Source organism: Harpegnathos saltator, unplaced genomic scaffold (genome assembly GCF_003227715.2).
Source record: "Harpegnathos saltator strain DR-91 unplaced genomic scaffold, Hsal_v8.6 scaffold587, whole genome shotgun sequence".
In the NCBI taxonomy this organism is placed as follows: domain Eukaryota; kingdom Metazoa; phylum Arthropoda; class Insecta; order Hymenoptera; family Formicidae; genus Harpegnathos; species Harpegnathos saltator.
Genome location: NW_020230412.1, coordinates 154,222 through 176,651, shown reverse-complemented (window position 1 = coordinate 176,651; position 22,430 = coordinate 154,222). Strand labels below are relative to the sequence as shown.

At 42.5% G+C, this 22,430-nt stretch overlaps 1 protein-coding gene across 3 annotated transcripts; it reads left to right on the top strand.

The window, feature by feature from the left end:
• Window positions 1-2,563: 2,563 nt before the first annotated feature.
• Window positions 2,564-21,710, top strand: LOC105192455 (spore wall protein 1). 3 transcript variants are annotated; one of them, XM_011156613.3, is made up of 8 exons: window positions 2,565-3,098; window positions 11,301-11,696; window positions 12,663-12,804; window positions 17,013-17,129; window positions 17,343-17,634; window positions 18,103-18,344; window positions 20,845-20,982; window positions 21,239-21,710. In XM_011156613.3, the coding sequence occupies exons 3-8, from the start codon at window positions 12,685-12,687 to the stop codon at window positions 21,335-21,337; spliced, it is 1,008 nt and encodes a 335-aa protein (XP_011154915.1). In that variant the 5' UTR covers window positions 2,565-3,098; window positions 11,301-11,696; window positions 12,663-12,684; the 3' UTR covers window positions 21,338-21,710. The 3 variants fall into 3 exon arrangements, with proteins under 3 accessions (XP_025159837.1, XP_011154915.1, XP_011154916.1); XM_025304052.1 differs by lacking the exon at window positions 11,301-11,696 and having other exon boundaries at window positions 2,564-3,098; XM_011156614.2 differs by lacking the exons at window positions 2,565-3,098; window positions 11,301-11,696 and adding an exon at window positions 11,697-11,835.
• The last annotated feature ends 720 nt before the right edge of the window (window positions 21,711-22,430 follow it).

Below are 22,430 nucleotides of genomic sequence, written 5' to 3'. Positions count from 1 at the left end.
ACGAGGTGCTCATTATAATTGAGAAATTATGACTCGAGAAATAATACATTTATTAATTTATGAGAATCTTTTTCCCTTTAATGGATACACACACATATAAATAATACAATAATATAATAATAATAATAGCAATATAATTAATAATATAATTTCAATAATATAATTTATATCATATTACTTAATGGACACACGATAGATATTATTTAATTATTTACATGTGCAATGGTTACAATCTACAAGAGAAGGCAAAAAAGAGAGAGGAGAGAAGAAAAAAGGTTTACAATACGAAATAATTATACCAAAATGAAAAAACATCTGTAATAACGTACCGCAATAATTTTACTTTCTCCCCCCCCTCCATTTCTCTCTTTCTCTCATCTCATCAGTATCACTTTCTCAAGGATGACTAAGCTTTAGAATGTCACAAGCCTACTTTACTTTTACCTAGTGATACGTAAATAATCCAGGAGCTTGTATTGTCTCTCTCGCATCGTTATGAATACAGCGTTATAAATACAATAAAAGGCAGAGACCGAGTTAAACGGGAAATGTTTCCTTTATCTAACGCTCGCGGTCGAAGGAGGGGTCGCTCTCAAGGATAAAATATTCATCGCGCAACCTACGTAATCGACTTTTACTCCCATTCTTATGAACGCTGCAAGACATGTCATGCCCATTACGATAAATTTCTTAGCGCACGCCCGATACGGCTCGCAACGACGATAGAGGAAGTTTCGTGTAGGCGCACAGTCGCTCGGAGAAAGTAAAGGACGATATTTATTCGGGTTACACGGCCGGGATTGAACAACGGCCGGCGTGTCATCGCGCACATTGACCACACGCACTCACGCACGCACGCACGAACCGACCAAACACGTGGTGCACCACTTACGTAAAACCGTATATTGGGAAGAGGACTTTGACATTATCCGGATGAACTCTTGCCGAAGCGTAGATTTCTTTTTTGCCTCGCGTGTGGAAAGAAAAGGATCTCTTCGAGTTTCGGACAAAATGTGAATCGCACGACGTGGTAAAAGCGTCATTGCTCGGCGAATTCTTTGGGATTATATCGCTCACAGATGATGATTGCAAACTGAGTTATCGACTGACAATTTCGATCTGTTTTGAACGTCTCGTATGAAAAATATTGCGCCACATGCGAAAATTTATGCATCCTCTGTTACGAAATCCGTTCGTTATATCACTCCGCATTAATATCGCATTGGAACATCCCAGAGTAAGATGCGTATTCGCTTTTTCTTTTTCAGGAATATTACGCAATATTTTTACTTTCTTCCATGTGTCCTGTTTGAACCGCAAGATCCTCTTGCTTCCGTTCGGCCGCATTCTTTGGACCTCGCATGTCTATAATTTTCTGAGAAACTCACCGCCGAGTGAGTGATATTATTATTAATTTTATTATTATAATTATTATCATTACTGGGTTGTTTCCCAAAAAGAATTTCAAGTTTTCCAGGTAAAATGTATTTTGGCCAGTAGTAGATTAAAACGATACGCATTATGTCATAAAAATGATAACGCCATAAAAATATAAACATTTAGTTTTACCCAAAGAATTCGAAATCGATTTTTTATTACACAATTCAATACTATTAGTTTACTGAGAATATAACATACAATTATTATATTAAATTAGTACTGTTAAATATTTTGATTGCAGAGAAATATGATGTATCAGTATGGAATAAATTTTCTTAATTCACCATAGCGACATTTTTAAAACTAACATATTATATTGTTATTACAGTAACTTCATGTCAATAGTAATATTAAATCAAGATTTATTCCAACATGTCCGAAATTACATTTCTCCCCATGTGGTACTCAAAGGTGTCAGTACGCAAAGAACAAGACGATACATGAAAATTAGTTTTACGTCTGACCCAAAAGAAAATAATAGTATCCTAGAAAATTAGCGGAGAAACATGGAGACCAGGAAATAGTTGAGTAAAATGTGCAGATATGAAAAAACTGGCAGCGCGTGGTGGAAAGTAGGAGCCTCCGCATCATCTGCGTTTAAAATGAAGTAGGTATGCCTTTAGGTCTCGGTGGGGAAAAGAGAAGAATATAGAAAATTATAAAACGACTAAAAGCGGACCAAGGTGCAAATTATGAAAATCTCAATCAATAGTGGGTTTTCCTAATTTGTTAAAAGATTTTATTGATTACAAGATATAATATAGAAAGTGCAGCTATAATGGATAAATCTACGTAATGAAGTCCAAAAATTGCCCAAGAATATAAAAAAAGTAGTAATCTTTTACCTCCAAAATTGAAGCTCGACTTGAATGGAAAAAATTTACCAATGATAAAGAAAGAGGCGAAAATTTCCGCAACACAGAACAATTAATTCGTCGTTCTAAAAAATGTATCGAAATAAAGAGCGATTGTACGAAGAAATGAAAATGGTTGTCTCATTTTACCATTTTTTTTTTTACTTCAGGCCGAAGACTTCCGAATTTTCTTACATATCATTTCCCAGAAGAATCGCAAAAGCAACTGCCGCTTGTTCCGGCTAGCGTGCCGCTAATCAGATCCATCGATCCTATCATCGATCCGTCAAGGTGACGCATAAAACAAGGCTGTTCCACGCGTGTCACGCGAGGCTGAAATTGCAGGACCAATTTCTTCGGCACTGCTCACCGGCTCGTGCCGCCATGGTGCTACGTGTTGCTTCGCGCCGGTAATTTCCCCGTCGCGACTTTCCTTCGCGACTGGCCGAACGAGCGGCGAACGCGTGGCTGCTCCTCGCCGTTATTCCGGCCGCGCTATCAAAGTTTCTATCTATCGGCGGCGCCGCGAGGCAACCACTTGCCGGCCTTTCGCGATCCGTTTCGGCAGTGCCTCCTTCGATGACTGGCGAAATCCGCCGCGGTCCCTCCGCGCGTCTCGCTTTCGATGATCGAGAGGACGTTCGCGGCAAAGGTTACGGTCTTTCGAGTGTCGCGTGTCGGTGAACCGCGACGGTGAACTATTATGTGAGTTTAGCCGGATACGTGTCCTGCGCGGCTTTGAGGTCGACGTGATCGAGAGCTCGGCTAGGCCGCTGCGAGGAGGGGCCTTTCTGCTACACGAAGGTGAGTGAAATACAGTAGTCCCGGTGAAAAAAGCTGCGTTGTCAATAAAGTTGGTCAACAGCGTCATAATGGGAGTCCATATTGATCCAACGGCGATATCGCTAGAATTAATGCTGTTCCTGTTGGTTTTAATGTACCAGTTGTTAATTATTAATTATTAGTTGTTAACTATCATATTAGTTGTTAAAATAATGTTAGTTTCAATAATTTGCTATTGCATCTAAGAGATTTTGTCTTCATAAAGTTTATCGCTGCATGATCATTATTCTTGTTATTATTGTTATACTTATTATTTATCGCGAAGCTATTGACCAATTCTGTCGATACAACAGCATTTCTATATTCGAAGAATCGAGCGAAAAGTCGCTGGTAATTCAAACCAATGAGAACACATCTGATGAAATGAGCAAAATGGCCGGAACCTAACCTATGCGATTGTCGACGGCAAACTTCTCGGTCAGCCGAGAAGAATAATCGAGCGAAGCCTGGCTAATCAAGAACGTCAAATTTCACCGAGTCGTCTGTACGCATCGTTTATTGTGCGAAACGTCGTGGATTTATCACTAATCAGGAGAAATCTCGACAGAAGTATCGGAAGGAGCAACACGGGCAAATCAATATTCGCGCGCGTTTGACGTGTCTTCAAGATTGCATATACCGGGCAAGTAATTTTTAAGCCGTTTCAATTGAATTTTTGCCTTACGTTCTTCTGTCGATTAGAGACACAGACACAGGACCCTGCCCTATGAGGTCGTGCGTATCGACACGTATGTGATGTTGATAAACGTGTGTCACAACATTACGTTGCGCGCGCTCTCAAGATATCCATAAATAAATCTTATATTATTAAATGCGCGTGATGGCTCGCACGATGCAAATTTCTTCATACATGACTTGGAATGTTTGTTACAACATTTTAGATGTAACCAATTCTGATGCAATCGCATCCTTCACATTTGATATGTGTACGCATTGGTTACGTATGGAAAGAAGATTAGAGCAAAAGTTGGAAAAGAAACTGGATTGAAAAGGAGTTACACGTATTAGTGGTTGGTTGAATGTTCAAGTACTAAAATATTTAATATTCGGTCGATTATCTTTTTTATTCACTCGTCCAGTCGTTTAAAGAGATCAAGACAAAGTCAACAAAAAAGCAAATATTCAATTAAAAACGTTTAATTTTATAATAATGAATATAATGAGTATTAAAACTTTTCGTTGACTTCACTTTAATGTTTCTCGATACGTCGATTGTCGAGGAGAATATACTCACCTAAAGAGAAGCACACGATTCCATCAAAACAATCTGTTTGTATGCAGATATTCGGGTAACAGCCACGACCTTGGGTACTCAAATATAGAAACACCCGGTATAAGCACCCGGCTTATACCGATGGTACCGTTACGTGCGCGAGGAAGTTGTTATTTTCTTCTCTCCCGCTTCTCGACAATTATCCTCATCGGAATTCTGCGCGGGACTGTATCGTATGCGTCAACAGCAGGGTCCGCAGGTAAAATCGAAAGGGGATTACGTAATTATTTATTTTTGTCCAGTGCCGATCGTGCCCGCGGAAAGGCGTTGACCCGTGTAATTTTATATTTCAAGTCACATCTCGAGCGATAAGTCACGCCGCTTTACGTAAACTTGCACCTGTGCCCGGGAGTGTGCGCGAGACTTCGCTCCTCTTTTTACTCTCCTCCCGTAGGAAGATAGTCGACGTGCGCGCGTTACTCTCTCTTTCATTGGAAAGTCACGCGGCGTTCCTTTGCGGTTGAGATGCCGCCTGCGTCTGTTTGTACAAACGCTGCGCGGCGCCACTTCACGAGCGCGCTCTCATAGGCTGACCATACGACATCTCTACTACTTGCACGGCTAAGGCCCGTTTCTGGAGCAGCCGATCTCCCGCTCGAACCTGCAAACCATTTCTTCCTTTTTCCTTCATTTCATTCCGTTTCTTTACGCTCTTCCTTTTTCTCTCGTTTTCTGATACGCTGATTTGCAAAATGCGTTTTCACGTATTTTTTCTTCTTCGTTCCTCGAATCGATTTAGGCTACAACTTCAATAGCAGAGCTAAACTGCCATTAATGTGGATTGGTTCAAATTACGAACAATGAAGTAATATATAATGTAATAGGTAATACATACGGGATCTTTTGGAAACGAAAAAATATGAAGATTAATCAGACCAAACTGAGAAAAAAGGTCAAGTACTATTTTGCAAAAATCGCAATAAGTTATTAATGATTAAAAATGAGCACATCTAAAAGTTCTTTTAATCAATAACTTGAAAATACAATAGTAAGACTTTTTTGTTCAGAATGACCTAATTTATAATTATATGACAGATATTATACCTAACGACAGGTTCAAGATTCAGGGTTCAAAGTTCAGTATACTCATATCTATCATTAGGCACAATGGCCGTCATATAATTGTAGGTTAGGTCATTCTGATCAAAAAAGTTCTTTACCATTTTGCAAAAATAAGCAAATTCTCAAGTTATTAATTAAAAAGCCTCTGGATTTCCAATCATTAATAACTTAATGTTGTGGTTTTTGAAAAATGATACCTGACTTTTTTCTCAGTTTAATCTAATTAATCTTTACAATTTTTCTTTTCCAAAAGATTCCTATATAATTTTATAATCATTAATAAAGTATTACAAATAATAAAACAAATAATAATAATCACAAATAATGAAGATTGATAAACATGTCACGATAACACAAATTAACGTATGATAAATATTAATTATGTCGCTTAATCTCTTCAAGAGTCGATCTATGAAAATTAAGAGAAAGTGATTTGTTTCTTCCGCAAACGTTTATTTGCTTGTTATATCTTTGCCGACAATATTCGAATTAAAAAAAATAATTGAACGCACCTAAATATACACATGTATGTCAGTATTTCTGAAAAAATTAACATCGTCAATTGTTACAACTAAAGGTGACCCAGACTCGTGATCGAAACGTGGTTTTATAATTTATTGTTAGAAATGTTACGAATATTAACAGCTTAGAATAATTTACATCATAGCAACGCCTGCACTCAAGTTCAGGTAATTTATTTTTCGCTTTTTCTCACTTCGATCAATGAGTTCTCTTACGTTTTCGTTCTCTCGTTGTTTTGTTTGTTTAGGCACAAAATTAAGACCGTAATGTGTATCGATTCCACGCCTCGAAGTTAACGCAATGTTGTGACGCGTTCAGCGCTGAATAGTAGTGTTACATTATCGAAAACCGTTTCGGAAGCCCTGATTTCATTACTACGTGATGCATATAAACGGCGATATTAAGCGACCGTGAACGGTTTCGCTATTGAGCAATTGCCCTGAAAAAAAAAGTTGTAACTATCAATGTAGAACTTGTGCGTAGAATAGTTCATAGCCACTTTGTTACGAGTGTTGCGGTATTGCGAGGCACAAAATACATTTCAAAGCGCCTACTTCTTCAAACTTATTTGCCAATATAATGAGACACCCTGTATAAGTACCACACGTATAGGAGGAGTACCAACTTCCACTATGGCACTTACTAATATTTACAAATTAAGTTAATCCATTGCTCCATGATGAAAGTTTAATTTTGTTGCCAAAGTTGGAGCAAATAAGATCGTAAAACGGCAAAATTGCAGTTTTCAGTCAACGAATTAAAAATTATACAAGAATATAAAAAGATGGTAAATATATAGAAAAGGATACATCCCACCGATTTTTTTCATTTTGAAATATGTTATAAATGATGAAATTCTGAATGACTTTTCCTAATACAATTATATGGGGGTCGTTTATAGTTTTTGAGATATTTGACTTTAAAGTTTTATAATTGTACGTTGAAGTATATTTCAAGTAAGCAAGCAGTTTTCATTCACTTTAAATATAGGAAACAATATATAAGCGGGAGAGCGGCTCCGCCCCTCCTCCGCCCCTCCTCCGCACCCCGCCCACCAAACAAATCCTAACCTAACTTAACTTATTGTATCTTTATATATTTTTGGACATTGTTGAAAAAAGTTCTCTTAAGATCTATCACCTGGCTCAACTTAACTTATCATAATATCTGCATATAATTAAGTGTTGTAGCTTTTAAGATCTTGTCAACATCGCCCAACAATATATAAAGATGCAATAAGTTGGGTTAGGTTAGGATTTTTTTTAGGAGGGGGTGCGGGGGAGGGGCGGAGCCCTTCTCCCGCTTATATGTATTGTTTCCTATATTTCTATGTATATACCCAGATAGCACCGGACATCCATTGGATGTACGTTTCACGTCCAATTTATGTCTGTATGTCCGATTTACGTCCGTGGACATAAATTGGACGTAACAAGGATGTCCTTATTGGACATCGAACCTGTAGGACGTTCGATGTCCGAAATTGTGACAAACGTACGTCCTATGGACGTCTTTTGTAAAAAAAATGGACATATAACGGACGTCCAGTGGACATCCGTGTGCTGTCTGGGTACTATGTTTGAGTATAACTGTTTGGATTGTACTGTAAATAACGTCAGCTTATGATATCTGGAATTTAATTCCAGGATAATCAAAATTCCAAAACTTTAAAATCAGATATCTCGGAAATGATAAGCGACTCCATATAGTTGTATCAGAAAGTTACTCAGAATTTCATCCTTTATAACATATTTCAAAATGAAAAAACCGGTGAGGTGTACCCCTTTCTATATATTTACCTCTACTTCAAATATACTTCAACGTACAATTATAAAACTTTAAAGTCAAATATCTCAGAAACTATAAGCGATCCCCATATAATTGTATGAGGAAAAGTCACTCAGAATTTCATCCTTTATAACATATTTCAAAATGAAAAAAATCGGTGAGGTATATCCTTTTCTATATATTTACCAAAAAGATTAAAAAGGATAATATTTTTATAAATATTAATTATAACAAATATTAGATAGCAATTGCTCGATTTACTCTCCTTCCTTTGAGTGTTTATCCTCAATCTTTTCCTAGGATATTTTCTTGACAATAATAAAATATATACTCAGTATAAATTAAAAAAAACAAATAATTTTCATGCATTCAAAAGAGAAGAATTTATTCTCTTTCTTAGAATATAAAATTTATACTCTATAGAGAATTTATTCTCTTTTTTAGAATATAAAATTTATACTCTACATAGGAAGCGAATCGAATTTATGTCTTAATTTGATATTCTTGACTGAAATATTAAATTTATTAGAATTCGAAGTGTATTTCAAGTAAATCCGATGATTACGAATAACTCGCGGCAGACTCGCGGATATAAAAATTCGCCAGATACCTGAGACAAGTAACGTTTACTTGAATGCACAGTACGTATCCTCCGGCGCGTGAATATGAGCATAATTCATGCGCGATGAGAGTTTACACGGCCTACCTGGAGCGTGCACTACCTCACTGGAGCGAGCAATTAAGGAAGAGAAAATACGCGCGAGTGACGCGGGTTGTTTCAACGTCGAGGTGTTTAAGGTCGAAAAGACGATACCTTAAGGATTATGGTCAAGGTGAAAGGAGAGTTCCTTCTGATTCGTCGCTTTACGGAATCGTGGAGAACGGAGAGTGAGGCGCTATAATTGCGCGCGAAATGCAAATGCCGTGTTTGCGCAACAACGATAATTAGCAGCGGCGGCAGCGGCGGAAGCAGGCATAATTAACGTAATGTTATAATCGACGCGCAGGAAGCGCGCTCCCTCAAGTGGTCATTCCAGTTTGCTAACTTCCAGTGACGCGTTATCATAAGATCCGTCCTAGATCCAGCGCCCGGGCGATGGGTCTCGCCGAGCTGTATGTGACGCAACCGATCGAGCGGTTCAGAAGAACTGCGAAACACTCGAGCGGAGCCGATTCGCCAGCGACGATGATCCGCGTCCAATCGCTTCGCAAAAGCCAAAAAAAAAACCCGACTTTTGGCCCGACGTATATACTATAATAAGGGAAACGGGAATGGTCCAATTTGGAGAAACTGTGCGCTTACGCAAGCGCAAGCCTAATAATTCCCCTTTTGTGCGGGGTAGCACGCAGGAAAAATGAGTCGAGAAAGCGAGAGCGCGGCTCGTCGAGCTTCAAAATTACGCAATCGCGGCTCTAATATGCATATTACATATGCGAACTCTCGCGAATTGGCCAATGCGGTCGAACGAGCGGACCGCACACAGCTCAGAGATCAGAGGCTCTCGGATCGCATTGCGTGCGATATTTTTTCCAGAGTCCAGCTTTTAAACCTTTTGAGCCTTCGAGGCTTTTCCGAGAAGCTGCATTCACCTCACAGGATCACGTACCATTGGAGCGAGCGAGCGTTTCGCGCAGCTTCGGCCACGCTCTCTGCCGGCTATCTGCGGTTTTTGATGAAAGACGGCGAGTGTAACAAGCGTGATTGAAAGTGAGCCATGTAGCAGCTCCCGCATTTGCTAATGTCCGCCACTTATCTCCTTTTCTCATCTCGGAAGCGGTCGCTATCACAATTGAGCGTCAGGCCGTACCATCGCTTGAGCGAGATGCGTGACCATCGAGATTAACCGAGCTTAACCGAGCAACAACAGCAATAATAACAGTGGGAGCAACAATAACGGCAGCACAAACCTAGGTGTCAGACATTTTATGCCTGCGAGCAGTCAAATTCGCGGCTAATCGCCAATCCGTCGCCTTTTATGCCCGGGAAGGAGTCGCCTGTGAGACGGCTTGGGGCGCGATGATCCTGCAGGATCAAACGCCTTTGAACAGGCACGAAACGAACTCGATGCAAGTTGAAACGCGAGGGTCCAATGAAAAGACTCGTCTTCGATTAATTTTCTATAAATTCGCAGCAGCTAAGTTCGCTCATGGGACGTCCAATCATTTTCATGATTGTCGCAACGTGCGGCAATCGATGATAAAAGCTTCACAATGTTTTAATTACATTTGTAGGACAATTATACCGTGTTGAATCGATCATTACGATGTAAATTTTTGATTACATTAATAACAAATAACAACAAATTTCTATATGTCTCCTACAGATTTTAAAATTACTTTTTATTGGACACGTTGCTTTTTGGTTAAATTCTGGTAAATTTTTTGTATTTATACTTTATATGTTTATTTTATTGGTGGATATATATTTATTCTCCCGAAAAAAAGTATCAAAATATACAAAGTGGCACGATTTTCTAAAAAGCCATGATAGTCGAGAAATTCAAATCTCGAAATGTTATTCTAATATTTGAATTTCAGTGTTATGATTTTTCGGGAAATTGCCCCAGTTTTCGATTTCTTTAAAATTTGCATTTTTCGGAAACAATGCATATTCACCGTTACATTCTGTGTGATAAATATTAGTTCCATGTACAGCATAATTATACGATTACAAGAACCTTTATATATCGACGGGTAAAAGTCGCTGCCAAATTTACGTACAGTTGACTCATTAAATGTTGCGGTACTTTTCCATTTCCTCGTCGAGAAAAAAGTGCCGCAAAGGCTTCAATCAGCCGATCTGTACTGCCTATTTCTCTGAACAGGTATTTCTACTGTATGTCGAGTACTCTCCGAAAAAAGTATCTAAAAATAACATGTATCCACTTTCGTGTCCGACTTGATTTGGTCGAATTATTCTCAATCTCGTTTGCCCTTTTTCGACGATTCCGCTGTCCGATCTTTGAAGCGCGCTCTTTTGCCAACTGCCGAGCTCTTCTTCAGGGTTGACGAAAAACATGTTTAAAATAAATAAAGCAAAACATATTTTTCTGTTACAAACTGCTTTTATGTTTAAATATCTTTTAAAAAAGCGTAAAAAACATGTTTTGAGCAGGTTTAATAAAAAAGTTTTTATTTCTGAGAATTCATAAAAAATAATTTATTTTTTTTAACCGTCGACTGCATCCCGAATTGTATCGAAAAAGGATTTCTAAATCATCCCATTTAAATAAACTATGAAATATATATAAACAAAATTTGAATTATTAAGTAAACAGATATGATATACACACATGCAAATGTAACAATTATTTTTTAATGATTGCGCAGTAGTGTGTAATACCGTAACGTGCAAGAATATGAAAAAATAGAAACTTGGTGAAAGCATCAGATTTATATCATCGACACAACTCCACGTCCAAAAATTATATTAAATACAAAAAACATGTTTTGAAAAAGAAAAAAACACATGTTTAGAATTATCGAATGTCTGACGTAAGACATGTTTGAAACTAAAGTTTCGACTAAAGCTTCAAACCAAGTTTGAAACTAAAGTTTCAAACAAGAAGTTTTTAAGACACGCCGAGCCTGCTCTTCCGGCAATCGCGCCGAATTTAACAGCCGAAGCACCTCGACGCTGGGGGCGAGGCGAGCGCAGAAGAAGGGTGTTCTCGTGGCGGAACGTGTTGTCTTCGGATGACACCGAGGAGGCCGAGGAGCGGGTCTCGCGAATAGAGTGAGCCGGAGGACGCCCCACCTGCGGGAAGCGAGGCTGTCGCGTGGTACTCGCGCGGTATGCTCGATTCTCGATTCTCGAAGGGGCACACATGCTCGCCTTCGCGTTCCCCTTCGGCTCCGTAAGATATCGGGACCTCCTTCACCGTGGTCCTCAAACGAGCCTCGCACTTCGCCAGGTACACAACTGCTCACACACTTCTCCGCTCGCTCGCTCGCTCGCTCGCTCGCTCGCTCGTTCGCTCGCACGCACGCACGCACGCATGCACGCACGAACGCGCATACGCACGCACGCACGCACTCGCCGCACCGGCATTCGTAAGTCCACACATTCCTTCTAAAGCGTTTGCACTCCATGTTAACTTTAACCACGTGTCAAATCCGCCGGGATTTCTGTGTTTCTTTCGGGATTTCCGCTCCGGGAGGAAAGTTGTCGTTTCGGCGACTCGACGCTGCCCGACGAACGACTGTCTGCCGAGTGAATGCGCTGCTCTGCTACTTGTAGCTTCTTTTTTCTTCTTTTTCTTCCTCCGTTTCTTCCTTCTTCCGTTTTTCTTCCATTTTCACGTTCGCGTCTTTCGCTCACCTCTCCCATTTTCGCATTACGTGTGTCACGTGTCTCTCTCTTTCTCGCTCTCCTTTTCTTTCTTGTTTGCTTTCGCTTTCTGTCTGTATCTTAATCTTAACCACGTAATAATCCGGCGCGTTAACCGTCTCACACGATCTACGGGCGACCTCTTTACGTCAACCGTTTTGACAGTCAGCTGACTCGGTCTTGCGTTACTAACGTTTCCATGTCATTTCGGCGGATTCTTCAGCATTGTCAGCCGTAACACATGATTCGCTCGCAGCTGTCTCTCTCTCTCTCTCTCTCTCTCTCTCTCTCTCTCTCTCCCTCTCTCTCTCTTTCTCTGTCGATTACACGGCATTCGGGACTGGGCAACAATTAACCGTGAAGACAGGCTCAAAACGATCGGGCAGCAGGTCGCTTTTGAAATGCACCGAGCTTACGCGAGCATCCTTTCACTCTCGACATTAACAATTTACTTTCAATTGACTTGAGCCGCGGTCGCGCTGGGAATTGTGTCACCTTGAGAGAGAGAAACGCCCGTTTTTACTCATGCCTGGCCATTGTTGAAGCGCAGATCGACAGTCGAAGAGGACACGATGCGAATTTTCTGCGTGCTCTGCGGATTGTTCCTGGCCGTCGCCATTGCCGATTGCAGCCCCATCGTCAAGAGAGAAACGGAGGAGGGGACGCTGAAGGAGCTCGACCCGGTGAACGAAGTAAGTCGTTCGATATATCCTGTCTGTTTCGCCTTGCCCTCCGCGACGTCGGGGCTCGCGCGCGTATCCGCCGAGAGCGACCGAGAGCGCGTCCTCGGGCTCTTCTCCAGTCGCGCGTCAAGAGAGTTATCAAAAGACAAGGTGAATCACCTCGCGTCGCCTTAGAAAGTAAGAGAATGAAATTGTGCTTTTGCTTCCGGAGAACGGTGATCAAGCGTCCGGCTTTAATGAGGTCATTTAAAGTGCCTGAGAAGTGCCTGCTGCCGCGCGGACAAGAAGTTCCTTCTCCTCCTCCTCGTCCTCATCCTCCTCATCCGAGGTGCTCTTCATCATGCGTGTGCGCTCTTTCGAAAAACGCCGCGAAAAGAGCGAATTTCCCAGCCTGACTGGGACGGAATCTCGCGTTGCGCGACGTCACACGCGTGTTTGTCCTTCCTTTCCCTCTCGAGTGTGTGACACACGAAATAAACGTGCCGATACGTTCACTTTCGACTTCGTTGAGCGGCCGATCAGCAACCGACGACGATATTTTCGCGGCGAAATTTTCGCCAATTTTTTCGCAAATTTCGCCGAATTCGGCACAAGAAACGCACGCCGATGATTGCGCGTTTCAACTCCACCCGGGCGGAGACTTCTGTCGAACTCGCATTAAATTTCAGATTTCTCATTGGCAGAGACGAGCATTAGACGTCGGAGAGACGGTTCGCGCGAGCTCGCAGCTGGCCGCAGAAACCGGCCCGTTCATGCAAATATTTGAATAATCCTGCAGATTGATACGCACGGGGGAAAGCCTCTCTCTCTCTCTCTCTGTCTCCCCCCCCCCTCCCTGTCCCATGCTCTTCCTCGTGGCTTCCTCCGCTTCGCTCTTCCAGCTCGCGCGCTAAGAAGGCAGCATCGAATTTTACAATTTACATCTCACGTCGAGACTTTCCTCCTTTTTCTTCTCTTCCTCCTTCTCTCGAACCGCGAACGAGGAAGAGTCGACACGTCGAGTCGTCGTAAAGATCAGTTACGTCTCACGAGGAAGATGTATCTCATTCCGAATGGCGCGTTAGCTAAAAGCGCGGAGACCGCATGGGATGAAGCGAGAAAGAGCGAAAGAGGACCGAGAACAGGGGAGGGAGAGGGAAAACGAAGAGAAAGAGTGTACGAAAAAGAGAGAAGCACGCTGTCGGGTGCTGCTGAACGAGTGAAGAGTGAAAGTGGCCCCGACTTACAAACACCGCCTCGACTTACAAACTCAGACACGTAGAGACGGATGTGCACGCGTGTAACGAAATTTCTGCGCGCGACGCACGTGGGCCACGCGTGTCTCGGCGTGGCCGACAGTCGGTAGCGAAAATGTCGTTCTCACAAACTTCTATATTATACAGTAGACCACAGATTTCTACATATAAGCTAAACTGAGAACTTCCATTGGTTTTCATGTATAAAAGCGTCCCTTATATAAAACATAGAATCATGCGCATGTGCGCATTGCAAGGTCCCGAAAGGAATGTAACTGCACCGTACAGGCATTTCCAGAAAATGTTAATATTTGTCCAATATTTCATATTTATGTGAGCACTGAATGTGTCGTTGAATGTGACATTAAGAAGTAAGAAGAAATATTAAATTTTGGATAAATATTAACATTTTCTCGTGTAAAAATGCCTGTACGGTGCAGTTACGTTCCTTTCCAGACCTTGCAATGCGCATGCGCGCAATTTTAATACTATATTTTCTAGTGCACAAACTTCTATTATTATATTATACCGATTATACTAGACCGATAACTGGTCTCTTTAACACGTCCCCTAAAAATATTCATTAACGTGCAGGCATTTTTACTCCAAAAAATGTTAATATTTATTCAATATTTTTATTCAAAATCCCGGAAAGATTGTAACCGTATAAGCACTTTTACTCCAGAAAATGTTAATGTCTATTTAATATTTAATATTTCCTTTTGCAATGTCACATTCAATGACACATTCAATGTTCACATTTAATGTTCGTTCAATATATAGAATCCCATACAGCACAAAAGTTGTAGCAATATTGCTGCAACTTTTGTGCTATATGGGATGCCAACGGGATCTTGCAATGCGCATGTGTGCACGATTTTATGTTTTACGGGTCTTAAAGGTCACTTTTGTATACGAAAACCAATGGAAGTTCTCGGTCTAGCTTATGCAGGGGGTTCTAAAAAGATATGTCAAAAATTTAAGGAGATATTCCTCACACCTGAAGGATGAAAAAATGTTATAGGTGCGAAAATGCTTATTTCAGGAGTTATGTTGAAAATACTGTTAGCTGTATTACTTACACAAGGAAAAATTTAGGATTAATTATTGTAGACGACAATCATTTAATTAGGCTTATTTACATTTGGTTTTAATGTGACCTTGAGTTAGTTACAATAAATATTGAAAATGTTCGCCATTCGCCTGAATACAAGCAGTGACACGTCGACGCATTGATTCACGGATACGTTCAAAAATTTAATATTTATTTTAACTAACTCAAGGTCACATTAAAACCAAATGTAAATAAGCCTAATTAAACGATTGTCGTCTGCAATAAATAAATTAATTAATCCTAAATTTTTCCTTGTGTAAGTAATACAGCTAACAGTATTTTCAACATAACTCCTGAAACAAATATTTCCGCACCTACGTCCATATAACATTTTTTCATCCTTTAGGTGTGAGGAATATCTTCTTAAATTGTTGACATATCTTTTTAGAACACCTTGTATATAAAAGTCTGTGGTCGTTCTCGTCTTGACGCGTCAGTGTAATCGCGATGTGATCCTCCGCATCGTCTCTAATCATACACAACACACACACACACACACACACACACATACACATGAGCGGAGGCTGGAGGTCATGTTCGGCCTCGATGAAAGCGCGAGTTTCATAATGCTCGTAATTATATGTGAAATTGTGGCGTCGAACAATTATGCAAATGGCACGGAGCGTGATTATTCAGCCGAGTAGTTTTCAAACTTGATTTTCTGACGAACATTGCAAAAACGCTCGCAACGAGCAGAAATGACCTACGCTTGCGAAGAAATTGATAGCCACCCTTTTTCCATAGGATGTCGTATATTCTTTTTCGAGAATCTTTTTCCGAATTTTCTCTCTCGTTCCCGTTCAGTCCTACGTGCCTCCGAAGTTTATTACTTGCGTAGAATTAGAAACACGCTTTTACACAATGGTCACGTTCAGCAGAAGAAGCTGCTTGCCAAGCGTTTAGTGACTATCACTTCTGATTGATTCGCTCCCCTGGATCTGTCAAGGATCCGAGAGAACACACCAATCATAGATAATAATCACTAAGCATTTAATAAGCAGCTTCTTCTGCTGAACACGGTCAAGGGAAGAAGTGAAAATATTTGAACGCGCGAAAACGCGACGGAATGTTGCTCGATGTGTGACAAAAGACGATTCGGAAGATTTGAAAATTGACATGTCGAGCTGTCAGTCAGAATTCGAATATTTGCCTGGCACGAAATTTCGCAAGTTGCACATGCCGAACGTATTTTTGTTTTCCAGTCAAAGAAATTTCAGAAAGAGCGTTGCTGTATCTTTGCAATTTAATTTAGGATTTTTTTCAAATATATACAAAAAGTTTGCGGAAGGATTGCTTTTTTATATGCGTGGTTATGTTTCCCGTTAAATAAAACAGTGTTTATATGAGATCTATATTTATATAATATATTCATTTGTATTTTCCAAGATTTATATATACGTAAAGAAAATAAATACGAGAGAAATAAAGTAAAAATACGGAATAAAATAAAAATACGAAAAAAAGATGGCATAATCGGGTCGGTGTTTGTGCGGTGCTCTTTATGCCGCCGATGTTTACGTTCTTCAAGTTCGTCAGCCCTTCAGCCGCTTGCTTTAGAATCACGTCTGCCAGACGTTCCGCCAGTCACGAAACTAATTGTCGCATACGTCTCGGGGACACATAATGTAACATATGCTCTTGCTCTCTCTCTGAACGTCGACTCAAACAAACCAAAGACCAATACAAAGGATGAAATAACGAATCTAGCGACGCCTGATTAAAAAACAGACGTCACGAAGCGTCAATACGAATTCAATCGATGTCGAGCTGTTTCAGTAAATAAAGCGCAGAGCATTAAAATAAAATCGTCAAAAAATATCGCCGTTTCACGAAGCTGAAGAAACCTCTTCCTTTACAATTCTGCTTAGGTCTACGTCTTCGAGGCTGAAGATGACGCGGCCGACGGTGAGGAGAATGGCAGAGAAAAGAGGAAGATCGGCGTGAAGCTCGGTGTGACGAATGGCATCATCACCTTCGTGTTTGACGTAAGCTCGATTGAAGAATGATCAGTCTGTGCTGTCCCCTTGCGTATATAATAGGCGTATATAATAGACGCGCACTTGGAACGTAACGGGACGCATTTCTCTCAGACAGCAGCCGCTTGCACTGATATGCGGCGTTAAATACCACGTAGCATAGCTAATAGACACGTAGTGCGTCTTTTAACAGTTGCTCTAACAGGAAAATACGTCCCCCAGAAAATAGATTCCTTCTTGGACTCGAAAACAAAAGCGCTCACAGTGCTCGACGACTCCAACCGTGCGAAGAACGCCGTTTTCGGGATCGACTCTCATCAATCCGCCACTAAGCAGTTCATCAACAACCTAATATCCCAGCAGATACGCGCTGCGACGGGTAGCATCGGCCCGCTCATCAACAGCGCGACCGTACTGTTCTCAGGAAAGGCAAACGGTCTGTCGAACTCGCTGATCTCGAAGATTGCGCCGTTGAGTTCACTCTCCGGAGGTCTCTCCGGAGGTGGCAGCTCTGGTATGAATTCATGATGTTACGAGTAGTTTCTCTAGATCGCTTCTTCCGTGATCCTTTCTATGAAGATTCTCGGCGCGACGCGTAGAGTTCAAAGCGGCAGAAAAATTCCGACGTGCGGTTCATCCTACGAGAAAAACTTTTTCCAATTTCTAACCTTTCTCTTCCTTCTTCTCTTCCTGCTTTTTCACCTTCTCCTCTTGTCCTTTTCTCCATTTCTTCTCGTTCCTTTCTTTCTTCTTCCCTCTTCTTCTTTATCTTCCTTCTTTCTTTTTCTCCCATTTCTTCTTTATCTTCCATCTCTTCCTTTTTCTTCTTTTCTCTTCTTCTGCCAATGCAACGTTCTCTTTCTTTGCGAACATTTTCTTTTTCTTCTTCTTTTACAAACATTTGCTCCGAAGATCACGGATAAATTAGGTTCCTCTTCAGTGCTCGAACGGATAAGTTAATAGTTCTACTCATGAAATGCAGGAGGTACCACAGGTGACCACGGAGCCGGAGCCGGAGCCGGAGCCGGAGCCGGAGCCGGAGCTGGTACCGCCGGATCGGCCATCATAGGCAACCTCTTGACCGCAGGCATCAACACCCTGTCATCTTTGAGCCAAAGCAGCGGCGGTACAAGCGGCGGCACAGGCGGCGCTTCCAGCGGGAGCACCGCTGGTGCCAGTGCCGGTGCTGGGATCAATATCGGAGGTTTCGCCAACCTAGGAGGGGTAGGATCGCAATAAGTTCTCTTTTCTGTCTCTTTCTGTGTGTGAACCTTTTACTTTTACGCACTTTGAAGTCCCGCACTTTGATGTCGCCCGTTCTATGTCTGACACGTAACGCAAGCTGTCTCTGTCACTCTCCGCTGTGGAATTCTGATACGTGCGTTTCCGTAAGAAGCAGAATGTTTGTGTCTATGTGCAAATATATATATACACATATATATATATATGTATTTCACTCACCGCGAAACACGGATCTGACGTTATCTAACAAATCTCAACCCTCTGCACTCGAGGAATATATTTCCATACATTTCCTTCCACCAAATCGATAATTATAGTTTCTAAATTCCCAGAAAAGCTACAAAAAAGACCTTTACTTCCTTTAATATTGTCGCCACATTTTATTATTTTATTGCTCTCTACCATTAAATCTTCTTCGTGCCAGCACAGCTGGCATTCCGAGTTACCGGGAGAAATGTTCATGCCAGCTGTGCTGGCATTCCGAGTGCAAAGGGTTAATAAACGTAACGTATGTCACGTAACCAACATGGACGACGGTGAGGACGTCATGACGTTGCTTGCAAGAGGTCTCGCTACCGGATGCATCCGTAAAGAAAAGCCACTTGTCGATGATTAATTTGCACGATAATATGTTGTAATATGTCCCCCTCCCTCTCCTCTCTAATACTACGAATTCACCGGAGCTTTCTGACGCCATAATAACGCGCGGTGTACATAACAAAGCTGTATCGACCTCTCGCAAAACGCCGCTGCCCCTTTATGCAACGGCCGTTGGAACTTGTTTTTGTGTGCCGTCGATTCTTATCTGACACATCTCCACTCCGGCGCCTTTCTCCGCGCCGTGCACTGTCGCCGATGGCTATAAAAAGCGTAAGAGATTACGAGAGCTTGTAGCTCACCCGGCCGCCTTGACACGCTTCGCTAAACCGCCAGCTGAGTCACTAATTAACGCCGCTGCGTGAGAGCCTCGCCCTTATTATCATCCCCCTCGCGGAAAACGTCTTCGCGCGACGAGACTTTCCGCAGGTCATTTACTTGTACCCGCCATTAAAATGAGCAATTGTGCACGAACAGTACGATTACCCTGCACCGCAAACGGCCTCTTAAACGGCTTAAAGAACAGCGAAGGCAAACGACGGGCGGGATGAAACGATGGGAAGACGGGCAAAACGCGCGGGAAGCGGGCGGAATCTCTTGGAGCCGCAGCTAGCAGCAACGCTTGAGACGAGAGAGCAACTCTCCTCCCCGCCTCGAAGCAAAGCGACTAGTAACGAACGTACGACGACCGACACGCATCCACCGGCGAATATCGAACGGACAGTGAACGGACTTCCGGGATAAGAAAGGACTCGTGATTGTTCCATGTAATATGTGGAATGTGGGTTTTTGTTTCCAGCACGGCCGATAATTGGCAGGATCTGCTTCCCCCGTATCTCTCCCTCTCTTTTTCTCTTAGCCTCCATTTTTGCTCCTTCTTTCGCCGGAAACCCCCGCCTGAGAGGGAGCGAGGGAGGGCGAGAAAGAGAGAGAAGAGAGTGTCCTTAGAGAGCCCGAGTAAACGAAGAAAAGAGAGAAAATTCATGCGGGGAACGCTTTCCCGACGAGCCGACGCTTCCGGTTAAACAGTGAGCTGCGCTGCGTCTAACATTGAGTCGCAGAAGGGCGGACGGGCGGAAGGGGTGAACCCTCGGTTCGCCGGCGTGGAAGTTGTAAATAATTTCGCAGTAGCAGCTCTCCGGGCCCCTGAGCGAGAAGCGAGTATCGCTGTGTATAAATTGTGTAAATAGCGCATCCAATTATTCTCTGCGGCGCGTAAGAATAATGATTGACTAATGGTGATGTCGCTGTTGTGTCAAATAAATTCACGATTGTATTTCTGTCTATCTGTCTGTGACGAGCTCATTGCGGAGCATCACGAAGCCCGATGTGTATCCTTGTCCCGTGTCCTTGTTACCTGCGTGTAATCGGAAGTCCTCCTCGGCTTAAGTCGTAAGGACGATCGGGGATGAAAGCCGTCCGGGGCGAAAATTAAGGACGCACGATCCTTAGCTCCTCGAAGCTGGCACCACTCGTACAGGATCTTTCGCATCTTCTGTGGAGAAGCATGTCCTTGTGTGTATATGTTATAAATATATATACATGTGTGCGTAAACTACCTTGTACTTTTAATCTCACGTGTTACGCATCTGTAAATCTGTAAAATCCTAGCTAACGAATAACTTCATCGGCGCGTCATCACAGGATCTTGTCAGCGGCGCGCATCAGACGGCCGTTGTCCTTTCTCTTTCGTATTCCACGGCGCCACGAGTCAGAAAGAGCGACAATGAAAATATACAAATATATCCCTAGACAGTAACATGCGCAGGCTTCAAAGTGCCGGGCGATTTTCCCACACCGGTTGGCTGCGACTGACGAAATGCATAATTCAACTAGAAAACGAGAACGGCGAATAAAGCTGACTGTCGTGTGAATTTCTGCGCAGAATGCCATCGGTACCACCACAGAGGACACGCCCGTGTTCGACAGGACTAGGGTGTCCTTGGAGTTGCCGTCGGCGGCTTTCGGTACCAGTTTCACCCTGGTCACTAACATCAGCAAGGTCCTCAACAGCGTGATCATGGTGAGTACGAGTTTCATCAATCGATCGTTAATCGGCCTTTTTCCGTTGCCGAGTGCTCGATTATTTCCCAGCTCGACCGCGACTCGATAAACGCGCGCTCGCGGATATGTCGCCCTTCACCGCGCACGTGTGCCAGATAAATAGGTGCGGGGAAAAGATTATTAATTTATTCGTCCCCGAGGTGGAAACGGCACGGCGGCGTCGACCGCCGCAGATCGCGTCGACTCCCAGCGACTGACCCGTTCGCACTTTTCAGAACTCGGCGCGTCGAACGCAGACTCTCCTGGAGATCTTCAAGCCCTTCTTCCGCGGCTCCTTCGCTATCAAGGGCTTGCCGTCGGACAACCCGCACTAAATCCTCACGCACCTGCTAGCCCACGAGAATTTGCTCAATAATCGTCCCTCTTCGTCGAAAGAGGAAGAAAGAGGAGGGAGAGCCTGCGTCCCCGCAGACTCTACGCCAACCAAAAACCGACGACAATCCAGCTCGTGAATTCTATTCCATATAGCGATCGCGTAGGAAGCCCTAGATTCAATTTAGAGGAGATGTGTTTACGTCATCGCTTCGCGGCGGTAGCTTTGTTGTCACTTATAGATTGTTATTTATGACGCCATGTCTCCGGTTTGTTCCTTGTGCCTTGAACGATTGCTACTCATTCTCGTTCGTTTCTCCTCTTCTTGCGTGAGACTCGACAGTCGTGAGACGTTTTCAGACTCGCATGTGTGTGTATATGTGGTATATATACTTTGTGTTTTGTACAGAAAGTAAATATTATATTTATATATATATATATATATGTTCACACACATACGCGTAGGTATGTATATAAAAATTAAATATAGAGTGTACAGAGAAAAATATACGTAATATGTAAGGAGAAGCTGAAAAACTAGGTGACGAGATGAAGAAAGAGCGACGATCAAACTAGTTTATGCGTTACGAAATCGATTTAATCGCAGACATAACGAAACTGTAAATAACCATTAGGAGATCTACCGACATGTGTCGTCACGGTACCAGTCTACTCATTTGCATCAGTAAAAGAAATAACTGTTGCTAAACACGCAGACACACAAGATTCCAATTTCGCAAGAATACGAATACTTTTTTGTCCCGTGCTGCTTGATAACACGCGCTTGGAAGTTCGCAGGAGAGCTCCGCAGAAGTGGTGTGCACTAGATAACGCTGATTATCATCGCATACGTGGCCTAGATGGCCGTGCGATTATCATACAAGATCAAGCGGTCAGGGTGTTCCATCGCTGGCGGCGTCGAGAATTCGATCTTGACCCCTTATGCAACGGAACCTTCCCGCCTGCGAACATCATGTTGCCCCATTAAGCAACAAAAGGACACAATTTCCCGAAGGATCCTAGTCTCTAGCCGTAGAATTCTCGATTGGCAAAGTCAGAAGCGTGAAAATACACACGCGCATTCTGGCGAAATAC